Here is a 20,394-nt window from a genome sequence, read left to right as displayed (position 1 = left end):
GCCGTCTTGGGCATATGCGGCGCCAGAGTGCAAAAAACTGCCCAGCGCCCCCAATTTTTTTGGGGGGGGGGCAAGTCAAAGTTGTTGAGCTTTCTCTCCCATGTTGCTGCGGGGGGAGAGCAATCCGCTCAGAGGCTTGGGGGGAAGCTGCGCACCTCATGTGAGCAGCGGGCATGTGCTGGGTGCGCCTCATTGGCCCGCCAATCCCAGGAGCGCAGGAGGGCGGAGCCGGCTGGCTGCCTCAACACCTGCAGCAGAAAAGCCTGCGGTGCTCCGACGGGCTCTGCTCTGCTCAGCAGCGGTTGTTGGCTGGCCTGGCTCTTCAATCCCCAGACTCCAAATCTCAGCCCCAGACACTTGGCCTGGCGCCCCTGAGAGCCCGGTGCCCGGGTGCCCCGCACCACTAGCTCCTATGGGTAAGCCGGCCCTGGTTGTACATATGTGTAACTAAACCATACATCATGAAGACACCACAGTCTTTGCTGTGCCTCATTTCCGAAGGAAACACAAACCCTGGATGAGCACCAAGACTACTGGAATCCTGCACTGTTCAGAGATTGGGGTGTCACGTAAAAATACTTTGCCCTTGTTCCAGCATGCATCTCTCGTGCAGTACAATGGCTCAAGATATAAAGATCTTAAAACACAAAGAAGTAACACCTGAATGCTTGCAAACAGATGGAATCGTTTTGGGTGTGTGAAGTAAGATTCTTTAATGTGGTCTGTTTGTTGAGAATCTTCTTACACTGTCAGGAGACAACCACAGAGTAACTGAAATTCAGGGAATGCCTGCATGAGGTTTTGTTGTGACTCAGATGGGCTGATTCAAGAAAGCTGATAGAGCATCGTGGTTAAGAGCAGGTGCTGTGAAAGGCAACTCTGCCATGAACGTACTGATTATCCTTTGGCCAGGCACTTGTTCTCATCTTAAGCTACTCACCGCCCAGTATGATGGACATAATAAATACTGCAGCCACTTAAACATTGCTAAAAGGAAAGAAACTAGAGGGACAATATCACCCTGAAAGTGGACAGAGTTTTCCCACAAAATTGGCATATAGAAATGCAATTCGTATATCTATCCATAATGGAGAAAGCTCAGGTACATCTTTTGAATTTGGCAAACTAACAGGAACCCTTCCAGGGGAGCAGGAAAAGCAAGTACCCTATAATATGCAGAAACAGTAGAGGGTTGCTCCTCTTTTTATCTGGCAAAGACCTGCGCCTATAACAGTCACGTGACAGACAGAAATTTAACCAGGTGCAGCCTTTCCCTGCGTGCCGATGCAGCAGTGGCAGAACTTGTATCGATTGAATTTCTAACTCTTAAAGCGACGGAAGCTTGGACAGGGACCATAGCTGCCAAGTTTTCCCTTTTCTCGAGAGGAAGCCTATTCAGCATAAAGAAATTTCCCTTAAAAAAGGGGAGAACTTGGCAGCTATGACAGGGACTATATATCTGTGGACGAGCAGCTGTATAATCCTACATGTGGCAAGGCAGACTGTGTACGTATTAAAATCAGTTGCGGTGCTAACAGGCAATATATAGTTCTGAAACTGAGCCCAGCAGCAACCCCCCTTGTTTACAGAATTGCAAATTTCCCTGACACGTTACTTATGCGTATACTTTTCCTTTTGTTGCGAGAGGAGAGCGGGAGCTTCTGTCCGTTCCACGGGTTTAAATGCAAGACAAGTACCGGTACGAGCTACTACGCGCAGCCAGCAGGGCGACCCGCTCATTCAGGAACGACGCTCGGCTGACTTCAAACAAAAGCGAGAGAAGGCATTGGGAAAGGGAGAACTACATTTCCCATGATACCTTTTGAACCCGGTAGTAACTGGCAGTGGCGGAGGGAGAACCACGTGTTTCCCTTTCTCCAGCCCACGGTCCTCATTTCAGATCTTGGAGACTCACTTAGCGTGAGCAACAACTGGCAAAACAGTTTTGGGTGGTTTTTTTTGCACTTTCTGCACCTTAGGCTGCTATGCTGCCTTTTCCCTTTAGACACTTTGCTAAGGTAAGGCGTGGGATGCGAATGGCAGGAGGTTCTGTCTTTCTTGAAAAGGGGGGCGGGGAGGAGGTTGGATCTGCTCGGATCTCCTAAGTTGAGTGTAGTGAAGAGATGCAAAGGGGGGGGGGGTTTCTTTAGTCCCACGCGCAACTTCACAGAAGTGCTTTGGAGATCAGTGGCTTCGGATGTTTTGAGCACCTGGGCGAGTGTACGTGGCTTGACTAGTAAAGTGGAGCTGATCTGAGCGACACCTCCATCCTGCCCCCTTCCTCCCCCCTCACCCATATGCGGGGCGCCAAGAGGCCTTTCCCCAGAGTGTTTGGGAGAAGCAGTTTTTTTGCTCCTCGAGTGAGTGAAGACCTGTCTTTACTGATGGCATTCTCTTTCTTTCTCTCTCTCCCTCCCCCTCCCAAATGGGACTGTTAAGTCGTGCAAGTTTGGAAAGCCAGGCTTCTTGGGTAAGGAGTTTATATACCCGCCTGAGGGTTCAAAGCCAGGGATCTGATAGCAGCACCGATCTGTGCGCCATTCTGCAGCTCAATTATTTAATTCTGGCTTAATGGCTCTTGGATGCGGCGCCGAGCGAGGCGAAGAGTTATCTTGACGTTCCCAAGACTGCTGGGAGAGGTTTCAGCTGATAATAGAGTCTCGGTCATGCTTTGCTGACTTTTATAGGCTAATTTTTGTAGCATCTCTTTCCCTTTCTCACTGTCCTATCTGACATTGCAGCTTCGAGGGAAAGGAAGGGAAATTGGCAGAAAGAGGCCCAAGTTTGGAGTGGGGGAAAGTGGGGTGAGAGGAACTTTGGCAGCTGCTTTATCACCTTACCAAAGTCTCTTTGGCAGAAGCTTCTCTCTGGCACAAGCTACTCTTGTTTATCCCTGCTATTTGATCTCTTGAACCCAGTCAATAAAATGACATACCCCCTGAAAACGGCTTCCTGATTTGCAGGCTAAAGATATCTGCATGGGGTAACATGATTACAACTCAAAATTAAAAGGAAAGAGTTTCTACAGCCAGCGAACTGTAAAGATTTTGTAACCCTTCTATCCAGCAGTCAGAAACAAGTTTGTGCCTGTGCTTTACAAGAGAGAGAGAGAGAAAAAAACCTGCAATTTGTTTTTGTTTAGAAAACAATGCTGTTTTTAAAATGATGCAGGCAGTGTTTCATTCATAGGCCAAGATATATTGAGTTCTCCCTCCTTGCTGATGCAACCTAGATGAGCTTGTTACATCATCCACAGAGGTGATTATGAGTTTAAGATGTTTTTTCAAAGTGCAGGCTTTTTTTATTAAAAAGAAAAGCTGCCTCCTTTTAAATGCTGTTGGCTGGCATTTGTGTTCTCTTTCTTTGAAACATGTGGGAAAGAAGTAGGAAAGAAAAAGCAAACTGTGCGTGTGCACATGCAACCCCCCCCCCCCGAGCTGGACTTGCCAACTCAGCATTTAGCAGCAGCAGAAGTTGTTGTGTCTGCTGTTCTGCACAAATGAAGCTCACTTGCCCATCTGCAACGTAACACCATAACAAAGCCAGCTCTGTTTCAGGAGCCCTTGAAGCAACTCCTCCTGCCTCCCTGCCACCTCACCACTCCAGCGTTTTCTTTCGAGAATTCTTACTGTGTTGCTTTTTCAGTGACGGACGTGGCAATAAATTATTCCTTCCCCCCAAATTCTACATGTTAATGCAAGCAAATGCTATTCTGTAGGTCCATTGGGGCAACGTGGAAAGAAGCTGATAAACTTCAACTATTTGCTAGACCTCTTTTTTATATATGTTGGTTGGATGATTTATCTCCCTGCCACCCCCCCCCCCCAAACTTCAAAATCTCCCACTGGGCTCAACAGCTGCCTTAGATTACAGAAGGCTGTAATATAAATTCCTCAGCACCCATCTGGTTTGCATGATAATAACCTAGTTCTGAAATGGACATAACTGCTAGGGAAGGGTGGGTGAGGAAGCCCCAATTGGCAGCTCCAAGATCTAGCATGGCATACTGGATGGAGTCTTGCTGCTGGGCTGGGATGTGAAATCCCTGCTCAGTCACAGAGCTTGCTTGGTGATTTTCGGCTGGTGTCCGTAGCCCTGCTCAGGCATTATTCTCTGTGTCAGCCTTCCTGAACCTAGTGCCCTCCAGATGTTTTGGAACTACAGCTCCCATTAACCAGAGCCAGTGTGGAAGGCATGTAGCAGGGGCAGAGAGAATGTGTCGCTCTCCAGATACGGTTGGACTACAAGCCATACTGATGGGAGTTGGAGTCCTAGCAACACCTGGTGGGCCACAGGTTCAGGAAGGCTAACATGACTGCATGTCTGGATATGAAATATTGTTGCAGTGAGCTTTTTGCAGTCAAGGGACCATCAGATGCTCCAAGTCTCGTGGTTCTTTTTGTGAACGTCTATTGGTTTGTTTTTTGAATGGTAGGGAAGCAGGTGAATGGCAGTAAACTCTCACTGTGCTGCTTATGGTGGGACTTAAGCCCAAGTCCAAGATGGCTGTTTACCTCTAGAATGAGGAGGCTTATATTGCACAGGCAGCCTTTCTGCATGTGGGATGATACACAGGGAGAGAAAGAGAGCTTGGGTGGAACGCGCACACACCCGCGATGGGAGGTGGGGAGAGAAATCTACACAATTTTGCAACATGCCACCTATTGGCTATAGACCTGATTTAATTGCAACCTTTCATAAGAAAAAGCCTCGTACTACTGGTGTCAAGCAGGTCTCATGGGATACGCAGTCAGGGTCTCCTAGAAATCCAACAGGTTTGATGTATTCTTTGCTCCGGTAGAGCAGGTGCCTGGATTGCAACATGCACAGCCGAACTTCCAAGATGGATTGTGCCCCTTGGTCATTCTAATGTGTGGAGAGAACGCTGCTTGAGTCCTCAAAATACTTTCGGATGGCCAGGCTTATATAACCCTTTCTTCCTTCCTCCCTCCCTTCCTGTTTGCCAGCCCTTGCGGAGATGCTGCCAGGCTGCGGGGAGTTTGCGGGCCCAACACAGCAAAGCAGCTGCTGCATCAGCCAAGGAGACACCAGGCTGGACTGGGCAGGAGAGCTTGGCAGAGAGTGACCCTGAGATGTGGGCACTGGTGCAGCAAGAGAAGGACCGCCAGTGCCGGGGTCTGGAGCTCATTGCCTCAGAGGTGGGTGCCTCCTTCCTTAGCCCTGGAGGGCAGCACAAAAGGGTGTTATCCTTTGGATGGCGAGTGCTGTCTCCTTCCTGGTAAGAGATCTCTCTTGGTCATACAGGCCTTGGGTCTGATCCAGCAGCTCTCTTACCCACTTGAGAGTGCCGTGAGAGTGTATTCAGCCCCAGCCCCTAAGCCACTTTGGGCCCTTGTGTCTTCAGACTGAATGCTTGACTACAGCTATGGCCTTTTCCAAGGGATGTGATTGAGCGTTCTTTCTTAGTAAATTGCAGGAGGAGAGGCTTCCTTTAACCTCATTTGAAGTATGCAATTTGAGAAATAAATAGGTCATGAGGACTAGCTGCTGTGTTTTTAAACTGGGTTTTGGTTTTAATTCTTCCTTTATAATTTAGTTGCTATTTAATGAATGATGTCTTATAGCCTTTTTTTATTGTGTTTGACTAAGTTTTGGTGTTGGCTGCTTTTGAGCTCATTAGTTTTAAAGTGCCTTAATAATTTGAGAAATAAATAATAGAACACCTGTAATGCACAGTTTAAATGCAAAATGTTTAAAGTCAGGGGGCTGTAAAATATTTCAGAATCTTAGGTTTCAAGAATGAGGTCTTTTTAACAGGGCTGGAAAAGCTTTCTACCTAAGTGTCCAAAGGAAAAAAAAAAGCTTTTGGATTTTCTCCCCCCCCCAACCCCTCTGCTTTTATAATCTTTTCCTGGATGTATGGGTTATTATGAATACAAAGGAAAGGTAGTTAATCTGAGATAATGAATGCAGAATGCATAGGGGTTGGATCCAGATTAGGTTTATTTTGCTAGACTCACTGACATCACTGGGACTTGACTCCCATTCATTTCATTGGCTCTGCTCTATGCATGACTAAATCTGGATCCAACTCACAGGTATGGTCTTGTATATATGACATTAATAGCTGGCCCAAGACATTTTGCTCCCAGAAGCAAAGGGCAAGAGGCTTCCCACCCCTATTCTACATGCAAAAGCTGATTGACTGGCAGCTCAATCTTACTTCAGTGCTGGCAATGGTACAGCCTTCTCCACCACAACTTTAGGCATCAGGCTAATTCCAGGAGCACAGGGCTGGCAGTGTAGTGCGCACAGCTCTGTCCTCGAACACAGGGGAGTATACAGTACCAGGAGAGATCAGATGGAATGGCCAGAGAGGCTGTTGCTGCCCCCTGCCCAGTGCCTCACTTTGGCTAATGCCCTACCAGCTTTAGAAATGACTGGAGTGATAAAATAGTGTATGCTAATGAAAGGAAGAGGGATTCTAATTTGACATAGAACTTGTCTGAGTTTTTCATTTTTGAATCCAAATACTGGTGTATGGGCAGCAGGAGATGCCTGACATTTCTCTGCATGTCTTCCTACCCACTGTTCTGATAATCACACACCCCAGCTGCTAAAGGTAAAGGTAAAGGGGACCCCTGACCATTAGGTCCAGTCGTGACCGACTCTGGGGTTGCGCGCTCATCTCGCATTATTGGCCGAGGGAGCCGGCGTATAGCTTCCAGGTCATGTGGCCAGCATGACAAAGCCGCTTCTGGCGAACCAGAGCAGCACATGGAAACGCCGTTTACCTTCCCGCTGTAGCGGTTCCTATTTATCTACTTGCATTTTGACGTGCTTTCGAACTGCTAGGTTGGCAGGAGCCCCCCAGCTGCTACTTGGCCGCAAAGTTGCACCTCACTGTGGTCTCAGCCTGGATCACTCTCTCATCTATTTGGCCTCCCCCCTTTGGATGCAATTCCCATTTCTCTTTTCAAAATCATAAGCCTGGATAGACTATTGCAGAGCAAGACTCATTACCTTGTCTGGGTCGTAGTTATCTTTATGCAAGGTGAAAAAGTTGCTCCATTTTTATTCACCTGGAAAGAGAATCATACAGTCTGAGGAACATGGCGTAAGAGGGGTGGAATGTTTCTAGCTCTCTCTCTATTGCTTGTGTGCGATTCCCTTTCCCCCTTTCTGTCTTTACCCCTCCATCTTTTCTTTTCTTTTCAAATACCCTTTATTAATTTTGCACATATTTTAGAAAACAAAAAAAATACAATAGGAGAGAAATGCCAAATCACACTTTGATAAACAGTATATATAAATAATATTGATGTCTAGTGTATCTTATACTTCACAGAAGGAATATAGACATAGGAAATAAACTAAAAAGAAAGAAAAAAGGGGTGAAAAAATACCAATACAACTTTACAAAAATCATACTATTTTAACATATTCCATATATCTGTTGAGGCTGCCATCAAGGAGTATGGGAAGCTCTTACCTTTTGAAACTCTTTCTCCCAAATTCCAGAATTTCTGCAGCCGAGCTGCACTCGAGGCTCTTGGGTCCTGCCTCAACAACAAGTATTCAGAGGGCTACCCTGGCAAGAGGTAATGCAATTGTTTAATAGTCTGGGTAAAATAAATCAGTAATGGGTTGGGATAGAGGGTCCTGAAAGTGGATGAGCAGAGACTGACCAGGTTGGATGGCCTGCAGACTCTTGCATTGGATAAAAATGATACAAAGATGTTAAAAACTTATCAAGTAGATATTACTGGGGCTCGAGTTGTGGAGATGTCTTCTTCTCTGGTTCAGATATTATGGTGGCACTAGGACGACAGATGTGTTGGCTGTTGATGTTTTAATTCTGCTTTCCCCTTTGCATCCTGACACAGGTATTATGGCGGCGCTGAGGTGGTTGACCGCATTGAGTTGCTGTGTGAACGCCGAGCCCTGGAGGCTTTTGACCTGGATCCCGAGTGCTGGGGAGTGAATGTCCAACCCTACTCTGGATCTCCTGCCAACTTTGCTGCCTACACGGCTTTGCTGCAGCCCCATGAGCGGCTCATGGGCCTGGACTTGCCTGATGGAGGCCAGTACGTTTGAACTGGGGTGTGGAACTAGGAACTGGCATGGCTAATAAAGGCCCAAGTGAGGAAGATGTAATTGAAGGAACTGGGATGGGAGGTAGAAGGAGCAGGACTGCAATGGTGACACAGTGGGTCTTGGTGTGGGGTTCAGGGCATTGTGGTTTTTCTTCACACTGGTGATAACATCCTCCACAGGATAATGCTCCCCTTACAAAGGGAAACTTGCTGGCCCTTAGTCAGTTTAATATAGCAATTGGTTTTTCAGCCTTGTGTCTGTAGAAGGTTCTGGTTCCTTTCTCCCTCTGGTTTGTGGAGATTTTGAACTCATATTTTTCGGGGACATACTGTGTCTTATGTAGTTACTAGATCCTACTCTGCCACATAGAAAATCCCCCTTGGAAATGACTGTCCTACTTGAGGATGAATAACTATTTAATCTGTGGATCCATTTGGGTGGGAAGGTTCTTATTCAGTCCCAAGGTCAGAGTTATGACTGCTATGACTGGGGCTGAGATTATCTCCTGACAGTATGTCTTCCCTATTCTTGCAGCCTAACGCATGGGTATATGTCCGACATCAAACGAATCTCGGCCACATCCATCTTCTTCGAATCCATGCCCTACAAACTGAATGTGAGTGAACAGAACTATGTCCCGTCCTTCCTTATTCCAAAATACTCCCAAAGCAGGTTATATTCATAAACGAAACATAAAACTGAAACTTCTTGTTCCAATAAAATTCAATCGTTAAAACAGCAGTTTAGCAGGATTTCACAGACAATCACAGTGCTCATAAAAACCATTTTAAAGCATTTTAGAAGAAACAGTTTTACAACCAGTCATGGTATGAGTGGTTAAGTAATCAAAATTTAGCTTAACCTTCCAGCTGAAAAGTAGCTGTGGGAGGGATTTACACAAATATAGGGCCACCACCAAGTAGACCTTGCCTGTAGTACTTGCCAATCTAATTGATTTTAGTGTTGGGAAGCTGAGGCTGATTATTATTATTATTATTATTATTATTTATTTGCTCTCACTGCCGGAGCTGTGGCACTTTCACCCAAGGGCTTTGTGGGCTGGGACGATGCAGCTTGTTTGCACTGCTCAGGTGGGGGGGGGGGCAGGAAGGCTCCTGCCCCCAGCTGAGCAAGCTCAATGTCTCCATTGAGGGGCAGGCAGCCATGTGCCCCTGAACAGAGAAGTTTAAAGGAGCCACCACCCCGCCTCTGGCTGGCTCCTCAGGGCTCCCTCCATCTTCAGGTTAGTGGGGGCGAGCGAGGGTGAGGGGCAGGTGAGCTACCTAGGGACAGGTGAGCTACCCCCCACTCACTTGAAAACGGAGGGAGCCTGATGGGTTCTGTTCTCAAGGCTCCCTCAAGTGTAACGGAGCCCCCACCCTGCCTCCAGCTTGCGCAAGCCAGAGGCGGGTTGAGGGCTCCGTTACACTTCCCCGCTGAGGGACGGGCAGCCAGGCAACCCCAGAACAGAGAAGTTTAAAGGAGCCACCTGCCCAAGCAGGCAGCCAAGGGAGGAACAAGCTACATTGGCCCCTCAACAGTATGAGGGCCAGAGTGCAATGGCTGCTTCACCCAGCAGTATATTGCACCTGAAACCGCTGCTGCTCCTGAGTCCCTCTGCTGCCAGTGGCCGGCAGCAGCTTCTTTATCCCTTGTGTGCTGAGCACTGGTGGCAGAGGGACTCAGCATTGGCAGTTTCACCCGCAATATACTGCCGGGTGAAGCAGCCATTGCAGTCCAGTCCTGGGTGATGTATAAATACAGCTGGTTGTTGGGCATTTGTGGTGGTACACAGGGCTTTGCAGTCCAGCTGATTGACTGTTCCTGCAAAATCTCTTTCTGCTCAGTCATGTCCTTACCTGCCCCACATCTGATGGCATTTATGATGTCAGGTATGGGGAAGGTGGGCATGGCTTGGATGAAATGGCCTGGCAGTCCAAATTTGGGGGGGGGGGCTGTTGAGCCTCTTTTAATGATACATTTTCTACTGCTGTAACCTGTCCTGGGATGGATGATGATGGTGATCATCATCATCGTCATCATCATCAACCTCTAGGTGCCCTTATAGCCTCCTCCCCTAGCTAGGTTTTTTTTTTTTTTTGCAAACAAGGGCCAAGCTCTTTTAGCCCCATATAGATAATAATGCTTGGAAGTAATCCTTTCAGGAATCTTAGAAGCCAGAATTTCCAATAGTTTGGGGTGGGGGTGAGGTCGTTTTTGTTCCTCTTCATAACTATCCAAATTAGAATACATTATGCACAGTGCTAAAGAATGCAGATTAAATCATGTAAATAAAAGAGTTGAAATTTGGCAGATGTGCTCAATTTGCGAAGCATGTATGGATTTGGATTTCTTGGGCAGCTGTTGTTTTGATACTGGCAAGATGCCTCTGTGCCAATTCCTTCAGCCTCCTTTATCTTTAACCTCTCACTTCTTGAGTGCACTTTGCCCACTGATTATCCCTTGCACAAGATTACGGGTGAAGGAGATAATTTCACAGTTCACTCACATCCACTTTTCCTGAGTGGCTCTGAAGTGTAGTTGCTGTTTTCCCCCAAGGCAATGTAGAGAATCCTATCCTCTTTTCTACTCCCCAAGAAGTGTCAGTTCTCTGTGTGCTTGACCACTTGGCTTCCCTCTGCCAGCTACACAAAGATGCCTGAGGTTGAGAAAAAGTGCTGGCAACAATGCTGCCTTGTTCTGGAAAGGAGGGGGGATGGCAGACTGATTCTCAGTCAGTATTGGCAGCCAATAAAACTGGTCTCCAAGAGGCTAAATGGTGGCAAAAAAAAAAGATCTTTGTTCTGATTTATTTATTTTGAAAATTATCACAATTAAAATGTAGCAGCATGCAGAATTCAAAACTAAGTCCAGGGTAAGCTTGGGTAAACGTAAGTCTTAAAGAGCCTTTTTTAAAAAAAGCTTTTCTGTTTAATCATATCATCAGTGCATGCTGTGTTACAGTCAAGCACTAGGTAATAAGAATAAAAATAAATTAAATATTTTAGCTCTGGATCGTAGTATTTTATCAAATTGTGATGGTTTTTATGCAAATCTCAATTTCTTATCTACTGTATCTTAAATTTTGAATTGATTTGATGATAATTTAACCGATACATATTATTTATTTTACTTCATTTATGAGTCTCTTCCCATGAAGCATCACATTACAGTAGAAAGATTTCATATTGCATATCTGCCTCGCAAGATACCCGAGGGAGGTTATTCCAGAGGGTGAGCCCTCTGGTGAAGAAGGGCTGCATCCATGTTGCTGGGCATGGACTCCTCAAAATATCTTAAATATCAGCTGGTCTGAACCAGAGAAGGCAGCCTGCTGGGCATCCTCGTCTTTTAGCTAAAAGATTCCCTTTCTGGGGTTTTATAGCCTAGGAGTTCCTGCAACCATCTCGGTCTTAGAAAGGCAGGACATCAGACTGTCTGTGGCTTCTCTGTCTACGAGCATCTTAACAAGACACTAGGCAAGGGGGCAGTTGAGTCGTAAGATAACTCGTCTTCATATGGGGGCTGGATTTGGTGTGAAGGCAGCCCATTGCCAACCCCTGCTCTATGGAAGGTTTTTATCCCGTGTGTGCATTTATGGGTGAAGGGAGAAATATTGGCTTAATCCCCATACGTTAACCCATCACTTCCCTCCCCCCCCCCTGCAGCCAACAACAGGATTGATTGATTATGATCAGTTAGAAGTAACGGCCCGACTCTTCCGCCCGCGTCTCATCATTGCTGGGACCAGTGCCTACGCCCGCCTTATTGACTACGCCCGCATCAAGAAGGTAGCCCCTGGGTGCAGCGGGAGGGCGGGCAGTTGTAGGGGCTTGAAATACATCCCTGTTTCTTTGTTGCAAGCCACTTGGAGCATGGTTTTTTGGGTGTGTGTGTGTGTGTGTGTGTAAAAGCAGCATGAATGAATGAATGGAATGAATGAATGGATGTTTATTCTCCCTACCCCACAGTAAAATTCAGTGGAAACGTGAGTGTTAGGGCTCAGCTGAAACCTGTTTGCTTCTAATGGTTTTGGATCTGCAAGTAGCTAGACCTTCAGTTGGCTTGGGGCTAGAGTGCCAGGGTGCTTGTTCCTTTTGCTTGCGAGGCATGTGGCAAGGATCGTGTGAGCAGGAGACTGACCTGTTCTTCTCCGTCAGGTGTGTGAAGAGGTGAAGGCCTACATGCTGGCCGACATGGCCCATATCAGTGGTCTGGTGGCAGCCAAAGTCATCCCTTCTCCCTTTGATTATGCTGACCTGGTCACTAGCACAACTCACAAGACACTGCGTGGAGCGAGGTGAGCATGGCAAGGAAGGAGTGTGGGGTGGGGAAGCACCAGTCCTCTTCATCTGGGGGTGGGAACCTAATGCCCTCCGGGTGGACTCCCATCAGCTCCAGCCAGCAAAGCCAATGAGCAGGGATGTTGGGAGTTTCAGCTCAACAACATCCAGAGGGCCACAGGTTCCCCCATCCCTGGTCTTTGTGAACTCATTTGTCATCTCTTTGGGGGTTGTGAAGACCCTCTGTGTTGCCTTAATAATGCTTGGGAACTGTGAACGTGGTTAACCTGGCCCAATTGTGAAATCTCTCTCACTTCACCTGCAGTCTTGTGCTGAGGGTAATTAGAGGGCAAAGTGCTCTCTGAGCGAGAGGTCAAAAATACTGGAGTTAGGACTTTTGGCAAAAGGTGTTGGGGATTATAAATTGAATTCTTCGCATCATTTTTAGTTTTGCTGGTTATGGGAAAGGCAAGGACTGTCTCCAGATATTGGAAACCCTATTCAGCTTCCTCTCTGGTTTCTGAAGCTTCAGTGAGCATTGCCCTAACCCTAACCCTAACCCAAAAGCCTTGTACGCTTGGGACCTGTATATGAGGAGCCCTAGTGAGAGATGTACTTTAATGTTCACACTTCCACACTCTTCTCACATCATGCAGGTCTGGATTGATCTTCTACCGCAAAGGTGCCCGTTCCATAGACAAGAAGACTGGCAAGGAGATTCCCTACAATCTGGAAGAGAAGATCAACTTTGCTGTCTTCCCTTCTTTGCAGGGAGGGCCCCATAACCATGCCATTGCAGCTGTCGCTGTGGCACTGAAACAGGTGGGAAAGGGAAATAAGAGCCCTGCATACCCTTTTTGACAGGATTTTCGACGTTAACTTTGACTCCCTCAGTGGCCTGAAATGAGCAACATTGACTCTTGGTTTCCCAGCAGCCCCTGCAAAAGAAAGCTGCTGATTGGGCTAATCAAGTGCATTGCTCAGTGCAGCTGGTCTGTACCCCATAGTAAGCTCTTCTGTCTCCTTTTGAAACCCGCCTTGCTTCAGGCTTTGGCGTTTGTTGTGTGTTCAGTTCTTGTTTCTCTTGTCCTGCCTGTTTGCCTTGGTGGTCTGGAGCAAGTCCTGTGTTTATCCTGCCCTGGACCTCAAGCCTTCTTTCCATGATTCTGAAATTTCAGCTCTTGAACCAGTGAGCCTGATATATGCTGTTCCATCAAGTTCTCTTATGTCTGAGAGGAGCTAAAGGTAAAGGTAAAGGGACCCCTGACCATTAGGTCCAGTCGTGACCGACTCTGGGGTTGCACGCTCATCTCGCATTATTGGCTGAGGGAGCCGGCGTACAGCTTCCAGGTCATGTGGCCAGCATGACAAAGCCACTTCTGGCGAACCGGAGCAGCACACGGAAACGCCGTTTACCTTCCCGCTGTAGCGGTACCTATTTATCTACTTGCACTTTGACGTGCTTTTGAACTGCTAGGTTGGCAGGAGCTGGGACCGAGCAATGGGAGCTCACCCCGTCACAGGGATTTGAACCGCTGACCTTCTGATCAGCAAGCCCTAGGCTCAGTGCTTTAACCCACAGCGCCACCTGGGTCCCTCTGAGAGGAGCTACCTTTTAATAAAAAAATGTTGCATCATAGGAGCAGTAAGGGCCCTTTGCTCCCCTGTCCTGCTGGAGTTGGGGCACAAACTCCCCATTTAGGGGTAGGCACCCCCTGTCCTGCTACTCTCCTAGCAAGCTTCTGTCCTCCCTATGGTCCAGTAGGTTGGCTCTCTTAATTCTGCTAGGAGAGGTTAGATTTCTGCATCTTTTAGAAGATTAGCTTTGATTTCTTTTTATTTCATGTTTTGGTATACTGCCCTTCCTATCCGAGGGTAGTTCCCTCTAAGTATTTACAGTGCTACGCAATGACATAAATAGAATGCTACCCAAAAAAAGGAATTGAAAGAGAGTTGTACTTTACAAATTCACTGCAACTTCAGAACCAATTTGGAAAGCGGAATGGGCAACTCATTGTTTATAACATCATTTTCTTCTTGGTTTCATTTGAAGTGCTTGAGAGAATAAAAATGCCATAGCCTAGTGCCTAAAAGACAACAATGTAGGCACCAGATGAACTTCCTTGCAGAGGGGATTCCACAGCTGGGTTGCCACTGATGAGAAAGCCCCCCCCCCCCCCGTTTCCAAGAGCGTAGCTATTTCTGGTACAGTTCTAATAACTAGTATTGGTAAACTAACTAGTATTAGTTTGCCAATATTGTGTCAGCTAATTGACTGCCCTCCTTTTGACCAGTTAAATGTCAGTGTTGGAGAGTGTTCCCTAGAGCAGGGCGGGGGAATATCAGGCTCAGGAACCAAATGTGGGTGTCTAAACCCCTTCTGCCTGACCTTTGGGACACTCAGGCCATGCCCCCACCCCCAGTCCAAACACTCCTCTCCCCATTCCACAACCCTCACCAGCCCTGAGCCCTCCTTGTTCACTTTTGCCTGTCTGGAATATGTCTGTATACCTGAAGGAGCATCTCTGCTCCCATCGTTCTGCCCGGGCACTGAGGTCCAGCTCTGAGGGCCTTCTGGTGGTTCCCTCCCTGTGAGAAGTGAAGTTACAGGGAACCAGGCAGAGGGCCTTCTTGGTGATGGCGCCTGCCCTGTGGAATGCCCTCCTGTTAGATATCAAAGTGCTAAACAATTAAACAACCTTCCGCAGGAATTTGAGGGCAGCCCTGTATTGGGAAGCTTTTAATGTCTGATATATTGTGTGTTCTTTTATATTTTTTGGGAAGCTACTCATAGTGGCTGGGGCAACCCAGTCAGATGGGCAGGGTACAAGAAATAAATGGTGATGATGCCCTTGAAATGTGATAATGCCTCTTGCTTGTGTGGATGAAGGAAGATGTGTGTAGGAACCTGTGGTTCTGCCCACTTTTACTGGCACTCAATCTTGGCATGTGGCCCAAGGAAGTTTGTCCGTGAGGCAATGTGTCTGGCCCTTGTACTGAGAAAGGTTCCCTCTGGGCTGGGATGAAGCTGACAGAGTGCTGCCCCTGCTTCCCTGTGGAGTGACAAAATGCTGCGAGTTGTGCTGCTTAAAGGAGAAGTGCTGATTCTGGCCCACTTTGCATCCCTTTCCCCTTGTAGGCCAGCTCACCCATGTTCCGGGAGTATTGCCAGCAGGTGCTGAAGAACGCCAAGGCCATGGCAGAGGCATTACTGCAGCGAGGATACACTCTGGTTTCAGGTATAGTGAGGACAATCCGTTGGCTTCTGAGCAGAAGCACACAACCAGAAGCTTGGGGGAAGCTTTTACTGGGCTGTACCATTTCAGATTGCAGGTAGATGGCATTCTCCCATATTAAAAGCTCCCAGCATATACAGAAATTAGTATGTAGGGGAGAAGAATTCTAGGCTTAGTCATATCTCTGACATTCTAGTTTAATGGTAGGCACAGGGAATTTTTAATATGGGGTGGGATTCATACATGTGCTTCCCCACCTGTGGTCTGAAATGGCACATCCCAGCCAAAGCCGTGCCTTTTGACTCTTCTGCTTGTGTGCTTTAGCTCTGGGTCTTGACTTTATTTTGGTGCAGTGTAGCTGTTTGCAGAAGCATGCTATTTGGAATGGATGGAATAAGAAGGGGTGTGGAAAAGTTTTAAATGCATTTTGATCAGTGACTGGAGTGCTGGTTCAAATCCCTCCTCTACTAATATAGGACACTTTTTTGAAACTGCTGGTGTTCAGTTCCATGAATCAACCTCTAGAGCAGGTTTAAAGCCTTGCCTCTCGCCCTCCAGATATTGCTGGACTCCCACTCCCATCAGCCCCAGCCAGCATCTCACAACATCTGGAGGGGCCACAGGTTAAGCATCCCTGCTCTTAACACAGTATTGCTTCTCCTACAACCAAGCAGTATATCAATTTTATGAAAGAAATAAATAAAAATACATAGCATAGTCTATGAATTCAGTGTCACAGGTTTTTTTGGGGGGTGGGGTGGGAAAAGGAGGTCACTAGGATGATTAGATAAATTCATGGTGGGTGTCTCCATCAACATGTCCGCCATAATAAAGAGGCTCTGTCGGCAAGCAACCATGAAGGTCTTTAACCCAGCAGGGTAATTCTAATTGTTATGAGCTGTACCTATTATTTGAATGTTGAGAATGGATGTGAGTTAGGAAGGTTATACTCTTTCTATCTTTATCTCTCTGGTTAGGTGGCACTGATAACCACCTGGTACTTGTGGACCTGAGACCAAAAGGCATTGACGGGGCCCGGGCTGAGCGGGTGCTAGAGCTGGTGTCCATAACAGCTAACAAAAACACCTGTCCTGGGGACAAGAGTGCATTGACACCTGGTGGCTTGCGGCTTGGTAAGAACAATGACTTAACTAAAAAAGTCAGGTGCATGGCTGTTTCTGATGAGAGCCAGTGTGGTGTAGTGGTTAAGAGCGGTAGACTTGTAATCTGGGGAACCGGGTTCGCGTCTCCGCTCCTCCACATGCAGCTGCTGGGTGACCTTGGGCTAGTCACACTTTTGGAAAGTCTCTCAGCCCCACCCACCTCACAAGGTGTCTGTTGTGGGGGAGGAGGGGAAAGGAGATTGTTAGCCGCTTTGAGACTCCTTCGGGTAGTGATAAAGCGGGAATCAAATCCAAACTCTTCTTCTTCTTCTGATGTTCAGAGCTGCATATAATTACACTGAAATAATCCAGATTCTGCCACAAGAAAAACTAAACTCTGCTTTGAGACTCCTTCTTTTTAAAACATACCAATTATTTTGCTCAGGACTGCTAGGGAGAAAAACATTGGGACGGGTATGAAAATTTGGGACTAGGCGCACTATTCACATTCCATGGATACATCATGTAAGTGCTGAAATCAGTACTGGGCCCAGAGTTCAGCAAGCTGAGAATCTTATTCATGTAAAAAAACAACTTTCTAGCTCTTAAGGCTGCAAAAATAGGCTTAAATGTATCCCAGAAGTTAGAGTGAGGAGAGACAGTTCCAGTATCTTGTGTAAATTTTTGCCTCTAATTAGTATAATAAATTAAGCAGAGTAAGTAAATCATCTCATTTCCAGGTTCTTGTTTTCTTAGCCCAAATTACTTCATTCATTCATTCATTCATTCATTCACTCACTCACTTTTAGTGCAGATTATTTATACTAATGGGGAAGGAAGGCTGAACTGGGAATAGGACCCTACATTCCATGATGACTCTTCTGTTCTACCCCCCTCTCCCACGGTGCCCTCCCCAACCCTTTCCTCCCCCAACACACACCTGGAATACCAATGGCAGAAAAGGGTATTGGTAGGTATTGGTGATATTTTTGTAGGCAATCCATCAAAATGATTAAGAAAGAGAGTAAGGAGAACTGAGGTCTTTGAACTCCTTTTCAGGTCTATGTGTGTGTCCTTCTCCTGCTTATGAGCTTTAGCACTGTCTGGGGTGTTTATTCTTTCAAAGAGAAGACCTGTTCTCTTCCAATCCCTCACAGGGGCACCTGCACTTACCTCCCGACAGTTCCGAGAAGGCGATTTCCAGAAGGTGGTGGAGTTCATGGATGAAGGAATCCAGATTGGGCTGGATGTCAAAAAGAAAACCTGTAAGTTGTTGGTGTGTTATGGAAAAGCTAGCAGGTTGAATTGGGGTGGGTTGTTTGCCTGTTGCAATTACTAGTACATGTTGACTATCACTAATTCGAGATTTTGACTTCTTTTGACATCCAGGCGATCTCTTTGATAGACTCATTATATTCAGGGCTTTTTTTTCCAGCTGGAGCTCACAGGAGCTCAGATCTGGCACCTCTCAGGTGGGGGCCATTGCCATTCTAAGAGAACAAGGGAGAAGTTTATGGTGAGCTCCGGCCACCTCTTTTTCTAGAAAAACAGCACTAATTATATTTGCTGTTTCTGAATGATGGATTTCCTTGATTCAGCTGAGACCCAAGAGAACATCCTCTGAAGGTCAGGCTCCCCCCCCCCCCCAACTGCTTTATTGGCTCTGTGCCTTTTAACAGAGAAGCTGAGCAAGGCAAGATTTTTCCGCCATGTGTCTCCATGTAACCGAAAGTTGGTTGAAGTGGTAAAATGGGGGTTCCTGAATTCTCAGACTTGACCCCAGTTTTAGGTGTGAGTAAAGAGTACAGTCATACCTCGGGTTAAGTATGCTGCAGGTTGAGTACTTTCAATTTAAGAACTCCGCGGACCCGCCTGGAACGGATTAATCCACTTTCCATTACTTTCAATGGGAAAGTTCTCTTCAGGTTAAGTACGCTTCAGGTTAAGTACAGACTTCCAGAACCAATTAAGTACTTAACCTGAGGTACCACTGTACATTCTTAAATAACTGAAACTCCTCCCTCTGTGCCTCAGTCTCCCTGTGTTTTTTCAACCCCTGGTTTACTTATATTCCTGCTCTTCTCCTTCTTTTCCCACAGCCAAGCTCCAGGAATTCAAAACCTTCTTGCTGGCTGACCCAGAGACGAAGCAGCACCTGTCCGACCTTAGGCAACGTGTTGAGACCTTTGCCCGTGCCTTCCCCATGCCTGGCTTTGCTGAACGTTGATGTTATGCCCAACCAGAGACTGTCTGATTACCCCCAGGTGGGTGGGGCTTGCCAGAGGCCAGGTGCTTGGGGTCCCTGTAAGTCCTACCTCTGAGAGCCAGCCAGCAGGTGCCCTTTTCTGGAAAGGTGATTGCCTTGGCCACCTTTTCTCCTTCTCCCAATGCCCGTTTTATAGTGACTCAAAAACAACTGACCTCCTTTCCATTTTATAGCAGGACTAGTCTCTGATCCACGGTACCTGTGTAATATTTTCACCTGCCCACTATGCAAGATGGGTTGTAAGAATTAAACAGCTTCATCTCTCTTCCTTGACTAAACCAAACAGAGCATTTTTGAAACTACCTTCTAATGTCGTGCCCTTTGCCATCCATGTTTGAGTGTGTTTATGCATGTATGTGTACATGCTCACAGTACCTTCTCTGCCCAGAAGCACACAGCCAGCGATATTAACATGCACACTTGTGGGCTTCTAAGTACCATGCAGACAGAATTATGCTTTGTGAGATTCTAAGAAGAGCCTTGCATACTTTTCTCCCAGTGGCCAACCGAGTGCCTCTGGGAGGCTCAAAGCAGGACCTGAGACCAGTCACTCTCTCCTGCTGCTGTTCTTCAGCACCTGCTGCTCAGAGGCCTGTGCCTTTTATCCTGGGGGTCGGCTCAGACGACTTTAAAAGGAGATTGGACAAGTTCATGGAGGACAAGGCTCTCGGTGGCTTCTGGTCATGATGGCTGCATGCTACCTCCCGATTCAGAGTCTGTGTGCTTGACTATGTAAACAGCACTTTTCCTGTTAATTATAGAGCTTTAACATTGGGTTGCCCAGTGAGAGCACAGAGAGGAGTCATTTCCTTTGACATGGTGAAGACAACATGACTTGCTTGTTCCCTGAAATTCTGCTGTGGGGAAGTGGTTCTGTCAATGCTCCCCACAGGACCCAGAGATGCAACCTTGGCATCCAAGTGGTTTGTGGTCTCCTTGTTAGGGCATACCGTATGTAAGGCTGCTTTCACAGTGTCAATATTTCATGAAATATCTACTTGCTGTAGGTTTATTGTGTGAAAAATGGATTCATGGATCGGCCCTGTTTTATTAAACAGGAGCACATCCAGCCCCCCAGCCCCCAAAAATGTGAATGTAGGTAACTTTACTACTTGGTAAGCTGGTCTTCTAAGGTAAAGGTAAAGGGACCCCTGACTGTTAGGTCCAGTCGCAGACGACTTTGGGGTTGCGGCGCTCATCTCGCTTTACTGGGTAAGGGAGCTGGCGTTTGTCCGCAGACAGTTTTTCCAGGTCATGTGGCCTGGCTGCTTCTGGCGAACCCAGAGCAGCGCACGGAAATGCCGTTTACCTTCCCGTCAGAGCAGTGCCTATTTATCTACTTGCCCTTTGACGTGCTTTCGAACTGCTAGGTGGGCAGGAGCTGGGACCGAGCAACAGGAGCTCATCCCATTGCGGGGATTCGAACCGCTGACCTTCTGATTGGCAAA

At 47.0% G+C, this 20,394-nt stretch overlaps 1 protein-coding gene across 2 annotated transcripts; it reads left to right on the top strand.

Annotated features, from left to right (window-relative positions):
- The first annotated feature begins 1,859 nt into the window (after positions 1-1,859).
- SHMT2 (serine hydroxymethyltransferase 2) lies at positions 1,860-19,229 on the top strand. Of its 2 annotated transcripts, XM_035102159.2 has the most exons (13): positions 1,875-2,018; positions 3,190-3,258; positions 4,968-5,159; positions 7,483-7,562; positions 7,848-8,048; positions 8,593-8,674; positions 11,727-11,849; positions 12,219-12,358; positions 12,998-13,163; positions 15,481-15,580; positions 16,555-16,710; positions 17,838-17,945; positions 18,780-19,229. In XM_035102159.2, the coding sequence occupies exons 3-13, from the start codon at positions 5,094-5,096 to the stop codon at positions 18,905-18,907; spliced, it is 1,350 nt and encodes a 449-aa protein (XP_034958050.1). In that variant the 5' UTR covers positions 1,875-2,018; positions 3,190-3,258; positions 4,968-5,093; the 3' UTR covers positions 18,908-19,229. The 2 variants fall into 2 exon arrangements, with proteins under 2 accessions (XP_034958041.1, XP_034958050.1); XM_035102150.2 differs by lacking the exon at positions 3,190-3,258 and having other exon boundaries at positions 1,860-2,018.
- The last annotated feature ends 1,165 nt before the right edge of the window (positions 19,230-20,394 follow it).

Source organism: Zootoca vivipara, chromosome 2, assembly GCF_963506605.1.
Source record: "Zootoca vivipara chromosome 2, rZooViv1.1, whole genome shotgun sequence".
Classification (NCBI taxonomy): Eukaryota; Metazoa; Chordata; class Lepidosauria; order Squamata; family Lacertidae; genus Zootoca; species Zootoca vivipara.
This window is presented reverse-complemented; position numbering and strand designations above follow the sequence as displayed.

Excerpts from the sequence above, each read along its gene's own strand:
- SHMT2 (XM_035102150.2), top strand. The coding sequence starts at position 1,986 with ATGCTGCCTTTTCCCTTTAGACACTTTGCTAAG. Across the intron at positions 5,160-7,482 it reads TGGAGCTCATTGCCTCAGAG|AATTTCTGCAGCCGAGCTGC; the intron begins GTGGGTGCCTCC and ends CCCAAATTCCAG. Across the intron at positions 11,850-12,218 it reads ACTACGCCCGCATCAAGAAG|GTGTGTGAAGAGGTGAAGGC; the intron begins GTAGCCCCTGGG and ends CTTCTCCGTCAG.